Raw genomic sequence first — 7,029 nt, forward strand, 5'->3', positions numbered from 1 at the left:
AAGTATTATTTTTCTCAAGTTACTGATTGCATTTAGTTTGCTTCATACTACCTATTGCCTCTATTGTTAAGGCATGTACATTTTAATCTTAGCATGAGAACGTAGGAAATAATACTAATTTATAAAAAAATGAGAACGTAAGAAACAATACCAACTACAATACCAATCTACATAAACAATGATTTATAATAACAAAGAAAAAACCTAAAAATTACAACAAAATAATCAAAATCAAGAACAAACTAATAACAACATATACCAGCAAACAATTATAACAGCAAAAGAAAAAATCTAATAATAACAACAAAATATAAATCAGCAAATACTTATAACGTCTCGTAATCGAAAATTGGTAAATATGAACAAAAAATAATAGCAAAAACTTATAAAAAAAACCTAATAACAACAAATCAATTCTTACTGTTCTCATGTTAAGAATAAAATGTATCTGAGTTATTGTTAATTCCAAATCTCCCTCTATTTTTTAGAATAAGTTTTCTAAAAAAATTAGTCATCTTGAAGTTTAGTAGAAATTAATCATATATGAAAGATATTTAAAATCACTTATCCAAAACCTAATAGAAGAAATAGTAATGATGAACATGAATGGAAATAGGTTGGTGGTTTTAAAAAATTAATAAAATTTAGGGAGAAAGTAACTGTTTTTGTTAAATATAAAAGATGGGGGAGTTTTCATTCAGTTTTTATTATTTAAAAAGTGTTGGTGCTTATTATTAGTTAGATTAGTGGTGTTGAAAAAAATATGTTCTTAAGAAGTTATTTGTTTTTCTCTTCTAATCTCGTTTAGTAAAATAGTTATATGCATTATTCTTTCACATATTCCTTTAATTAGTTGTATTTATTTATATTTAACTAAATGTATCATTATTTATTATTTGGTTTGAACTGAATTCAGATATAATAAAAACAAAATTGGACGAAGATTGAATTACTAATTCGGTTTTGATTCAAAACCAAACCAAAAACTAAATTTGTATCCTGGTTTGGCTTTATTAGGTTTTGCTTTGTTTCAATAGGCTTTTTAATTGCTTTCAAATCATATACTTGAGTGCCCCGTGTAATCTAACTACATCGTTAATGTTTCGCTTCATTTGTTTTAGAAGGTCGTTTTTCTATCACGAGAATAATTATAACAAAATCAATAAATACAATGAGACATCGATCTTGATATGATCAATAAAACAGCCATGATAACAATAATAACAAAAAAAAAAACATTCTACATCTAGTGGTAAGATAAATTAGAAGTGATCGAGTCATGTTCCCCTTGATGTTAAGTTACTTTTGATAGGCGACAGGTTGGTAATATCTAATTGTTTAAAAAAAGTGGTAAAATAAATAAATGAACTATTTAAAGTAATTATATTAGCTAGAATTATTTTTATAATATTTATCTAAAAGAATAAAGAGTCCTATATTTAATAAATATTCTGCTAAAGATTTGAAAAAGGAGAAAAAAGAAATTATATTAGCTAGAACTAGGATAGAACGAGTGGTTAAAAGATAAAACAAAAAAGTTAAATATAATAAAATACATAATAATATATCTTATAGATTCATAAGACATAAATAATTTTTTAAAATACATAAATTATTAAGAATAATTTGTATTTTTATTTTAAAAGAAATTGAAATACAAAGTTGTGAATCTATATCAATTAAGAAAAAAAGAAAGCTAGCATCAATTCATCTTATTTGAGTTGGTAAACCATAAACATTTTAAAAAGAAAGGTAGTGAATTTGATTCTCTCCAATAACATATTTTTCATTTTATCATTCATGAAGAGAAAATTGTAAAAATTGAAACTTGTTTATGTATTTGGAGGTCCAATTGAATGACATGTGAAAAAAATTTATTGTTTTAATAGAAGAGACAGATTATTTTCTTAATATTTATTTAAAAGAATAAAGAGTCCAATTTTTAACAAATATATTTTGCTAAAGATTTGAAAAGAGAGAAAATCGGAAAAGTAGAAAGCATGATCTATATATAATAGGGGTTGTGAAGTATCATCAACATAATTCTATTCTATTCTATTCTTTTGTTTTGTTTTGTTTTGTTTTGCGAAGATAACTCCCGCCTTTTTTGCAAACCCTCGTTCGTTGGTTTAGAGTATCGTAAGGTTTAACCATGAACATGAACCAATCGACAAGTGAAGAGTCGACAGGTAATATGGCAATCGATGAGCATGAGAGTAGTTTCTTTCGTACTCAACTATCAGACGTCGGCAGGCCGTGTAAAAAACCTAAAGTCGAATGTGTAGTAGATCAACATGGATTTCTTGAACCTCAAAAGGCTATGTGCAAACAGTTCTGGAAGGCTGGGGATTATGAGCCTCCTCTCAATAATAATCAATCCCTATCACACCCAGCAGGTGTATACACACACCCACACACACACACATTCTTTTCTTTAATATATATGTTGTGTCTTAGTTTTAATAACAAGTATCATGATCAATTCTTTATGCACATACAATTACTTTAGTATATTTTTGCTTTGTACGTTATATATCTATTAATTGGATTGTCGGTCAAGTACTATGTGATTTATTTGTACTTTTTGTTTGTTCAGATGGCATGGATCACCTAAGGGTTCATCCCAGGTTCTTGCATTCAAATGCTACTAGTCACAAGTGGGCACTCGGAGGTACATATAACTAATTCATTCTTAATAATATTGTTATATATATTGGATTTGAAATTGAAAGGAATATTGGAGTTCTATAACATGACTGATTTTTTATTTTTCACTTTTAGCTTTTGCTGAGCTTCTTGACAATTCTTTGGACGAGGTAAGGATTAATAACTGAAATTCTTTATGTTTGCTTTTGTATATATATGAAAGTACTTTATTAATAAGTACCATTCTGCTCAGGTGCGCACTGGAGCTACTTATGTTAATGTAGATGTGCTGGATAATCAAATAGACACTCACAACAAGATGTTGCTGGTTGAAGGTATATACCGCGCAGCCTCTTTCATATTTATCAGTCATAATTTTTATAATGCGATTGTTCTATGGTAATTTAGCATGGTTAATTTTCTAATATATAGAGTTTGTTTTTTAACTTGAATGCATACCAGTCTTTGTATGTTCTTCCCTCAAGAGTCATGAATTGTTGTTATGTATGATGACAGATAACGGTGGTGGAATGACTCCTGAGACATTGAGGAGGTGCATGTCTCTTGGTTACTCTGTAAAAAGCAAAGTGGCCAACACCATAGGTCAATGTGAGTAACTCCGCACTTCACGCGCATACATACATGCATATAATAAGTATCATTTACTAATTAAAGAGTATTGTCTTTAGATGGGAACGGCTTCAAGACAAGCACAATGAGGCTTGGAGCAGATGTTTTAGTATTTACGCGTTGCCCAGGAAAAGATGGTAGCAGGTACACACATTACATTTTTATATTTTTATTTCTTTCTTGATGTCAACCTTATTGTGTATAGCTAAACTTAATTTGCTGTTTCTTTCTCAGACCAACTCAAAGTATAGGCATGCTATCATACACATTTTTAATGGAAACTGGGAAGGAAGATATAGTTGTTCCAATGGTACTTTTTTTAAAAAAAAAATATATTGTAACACTTTATCATATTAGTTTGTTTTATGCATTCACCCAACAAACAATTAGAGTGTAGCCTTATCTATTATTTACTTGATATTAGATTGATTTTGAGAAAAGAGGAGAAGAGTGGGGAATGATGGTGAAATCATCACAAGCTGACTGGGAAAGAAACATGGAGACAATTGTTAGTTGGTCTCCATACTCGAGTGAAGAACGTCTTCTGCAACAGGTAATGTTGGCTTACACATTCTATGAATGTTTAGTTAGCTACTTAAATAAAATGCGTCTCAAATATTTGTTTTTACTGTAGTTTGAGTTTCTTAAGGATCAAGGAACCCGCATTGTCATATACAGTCTTTGGGAGGATGAAGAAGGGCAGTTAGAGCTTGATTTTGATACTAATAAAGATGTATGCATATATACCTTTCCATTACCTGCAATTTTGTGTTGTTTCTTACTGTTAAATGATTTTTATATATATAACTACTCATATATGTTTTAATTATCAGGACATCCAAATTAGGGGGGTCAATAGAGATCCAAAGAAGATAGAGATGGCGAAAGATTACCCCAATTCTACATTTTTCTTAACCTACCGCCACTCTTTAAGAGTAAGCACTTCACTCATGATTAACTTACTTAATTGTTGCTAATCATATTTTACATTTTTCCAGAGTTATGCAGCAATTTTATACTTGAATCTTCCAAACGGGTTTAGAATTATCCTCCGTGGAAAAGATGTCAACCATCATAATATAATTGATGATATGATGCTGACTCAGAAGGTTATGTATAAACCAACTGCTGATGGGACAACAAAGAAAGATCAAAATGTATCTACTCTAACTAATTAACCAAATGTTTCAGATTTTCTTTGCCACATTCTTTCTGTATTAATTCATTTTGTTTAATTTGCAGCAGATGAGTACTGAAGTCACTCTTGGCTTTGTGAAAGATGCGAAAGATCATATTGATGTTCAAGGGTTTAATGTTTATCACAAGAATAGACTCATTAAGGTTTTCATTTAATGGATTTTTGTTTCAGGATTCTGATTTTTTTTAGGTTTTATACCACTTACGTTTTGTGTGAACTTGGCAGCCATTTTGGAGGGTTTGGAATGCTGCTGGAAGTGATGGTCGCGGAGTTATAGGTATTTTAAGTCATGTTGTTTGAAATTTTATTCGTATATCTAATTAAGGAGTATGACACTTGTTATATGTATAAATGAACAGGTGTATTAGAAGCTGATTTTGTTGAACCGGCTCATGATAAGCAGGAGTTTGAACGCACACCTGTACTTTCAAGACTTGAGAACCGATTAATTGTGATACAGAAGAAATACTGGTTTGTTTTCTTAATCTTATTTGTTTCTTAATGATGTTGAACCAGATTTTGCTGACTTTTAATTTTATTTAGGACTACAAATTGCCAAGAAATTGGCTATGCTAGACGTTGCAAGGTTGCTTCAGTTACTAAATGTAAACCATTAATAAAAGATATACCGAATGCTTCAACGGGAACAGACTCTAATGAAGGTAAAATGAGCCACCATGAAGCATCAAAACCGGCACATGATGATGAAGAAGTCTATACAAGTACTGTAAGAAAAAGTCGGTCTAAATTCTCAACTTCATTGAAAGCATCAAAAGAAACCACCAGTAACTTGCCTTCACATCAGGTGAGATGTTTGTGTACACACACATATATATATATATATAAATATTTGCTAGCTAGATTTATAGCCCTATATATTATTAATTTCATAATATCCCTTCTAGATAAGTTTCAGGATATCATTGTTGTTTTCTGCTAGTAAAAAAAAACACTTATTAACAGTTTGTAAATTGTCGTAACAATTACTTGGTTTGTAATTAAGCAGGCAACAAATGAAAATGAAGACAGCAGCTACATAATAGCCAAATTGAGGGAAGAGAATCTTGAACTTAGGCAGAGGTATAGGTTGAGCAATTTGTTAAATCAAAATCTTTATTAGTTACCTGCTAATAATTAATTAAGGTGGGTGTAATTATTTTTCAGATTAGAGAGTACCAGCGACAGCATGATGATTAATAACTTGTTACTTGATCTGCGGTCTGAGAGAGACAAGAACGCTTTGCTTGAAAATGAAGTATGTCTTTGGAGGTACATAAATATCAGAAGATATATGGATAATTAATGGCTAGTTGATTGCTATTCACAGGTACTCAAGGCAAAAGAAACAATAGAAAAGTTGGATCAAGAACAAGCAAACCTTATTGACATATTTTCCGAAGAAAGACAGCGACGTGATGAAATGGAAGAGAATTTGAGGAACAAGTTGATGGTAATCACGGAAACCTTATTTTTAAAGTTTAAGATCATATGTTTATTAAAGGGAGTACGGATTACTAACTCCTTATCTCATGCTGGTTTTTGTAGGAGGCCCATGAAGAGTTACGCAAGCAAACAAAATTGGCTGAAGAGAAGCAGAATCATTAGTTGATTTGGCAACGGGCATTTTTCGATTTGTATTTCACGTACTTTAAAACATTTTACCTAGCTATGTACTTTGATTCATGGATTTATTATAAAATTAAATACATATTATATAGTTGACCAAATTCAAGCATGGATGTACATATTATATATTATATAATACATATTACATATTAAAATTAAATACATATTATATATTATATATTAATCTGATGAATAAATACATAATTATACATATACACATATTGATTGTGTAAGCATTATACAGTACATTATACATATACTGATGAATAAATACATTATACAACAATCTTTATATGTACAAATGGCTAAGGTTGGTTAGGAGATGGAGGAAACCATGTTCTTGGATCTCTTAGGTCGAATCCAGGTGGCGGTGGTGGAATGGGAAATGGTATCCAAGTTCTTGGAATGACTGGAGGTGGAGGACCAGACGGAGTCAACACTGGCGGCAATGGTGCAAAAGGCGGTAATTGAGGGAAAGGCGGTAATGGTGGCAAAGGTGGTAATTGAGGGAAAGGCGGTAATGGTGGTAATTGAGGCATTGGAGGGAAGTGAAATGGAGGAAGAGGTGGCAATGGTGGTAGAGATGGCCATGGAAAATAAGGGAGGAAGAACTTTGAAGAATCAAATAGTTGTTGGGGGCCACAAAGTGTTGAGTTCCTTTTAGGTGGTGTGTAAGTGAGTGCACTTACACTAAAAACACAAAGATTAGATGAAGATGTCCTTGACTTGACTGTGATCTCCTTAGATGAGGTTGATACCGCGGGGACATTGCAACCAGGTAGCCAGCTTGAGCTTGAGCTCCCTATTATTAAGGTTGCTTCACAAAATGACTCCATGGTTGGGCCGTCCACACAGTCGACCCCCTCAACCGATTGTATATCCAACCTGTAAACACCCTGTCTGTTTGTTGTTCTGTTGACTGAAAAGGT

The 7,029-nt window shown here is 31.6% G+C and overlaps 1 protein-coding gene across 1 annotated transcript; it reads left to right on the top strand.

The window, feature by feature from the left end:
• Positions 1–2,194: 2,194 nt before the first annotated feature.
• Positions 2,195–6,079, top strand: LOC143617850 (protein MICRORCHIDIA 7-like). Its single transcript, XM_077090270.1, has 19 exons — positions 2,195–2,396; positions 2,597–2,671; positions 2,782–2,816; positions 2,900–2,981; positions 3,163–3,255; positions 3,336–3,420; positions 3,511–3,586; positions 3,701–3,829; positions 3,911–4,009; positions 4,110–4,211; positions 4,275–4,433; positions 4,519–4,617; positions 4,700–4,751; positions 4,834–4,945; positions 5,018–5,279; positions 5,481–5,560; positions 5,648–5,729; positions 5,802–5,924; positions 6,020–6,079. Exons 1-19 carry the CDS (start codon positions 2,195–2,197, stop codon positions 6,077–6,079), a joined length of 2,007 nt encoding a protein of 668 aa, XP_076946385.1.
• The last annotated feature ends 950 nt before the right edge of the window (positions 6,080–7,029 follow it).

The sequence above is a fragment of the Bidens hawaiensis genome, unplaced genomic scaffold (assembly GCF_021521415.1).
Source record: "Bidens hawaiensis isolate Kalapana, Puna unplaced genomic scaffold, B.hawaiensis_p1.1 tig00059344_1, whole genome shotgun sequence".
NCBI lineage: Eukaryota > Viridiplantae > Streptophyta > Magnoliopsida > Asterales > Asteraceae > Bidens > Bidens hawaiensis.

Bases quoted from the DNA above. Each gene is read 5' to 3' on its own strand.
- LOC143617850 (XM_077090270.1), top strand. From the start codon at position 2,195: ATGGCAATCGATGAGCATGAGAGTAGTTTCTTTCGTACTCAACTATCA. The intron at 4,010-4,109 runs GTATGCATATAT...TTTAATTATCAG, and splicing joins ATTTTGATACTAATAAAGAT to GACATCCAAATTAGGGGGGT. The intron at 4,434-4,518 runs GTATCTACTCTA...TTTAATTTGCAG, and splicing joins CAACAAAGAAAGATCAAAAT to CAGATGAGTACTGAAGTCAC.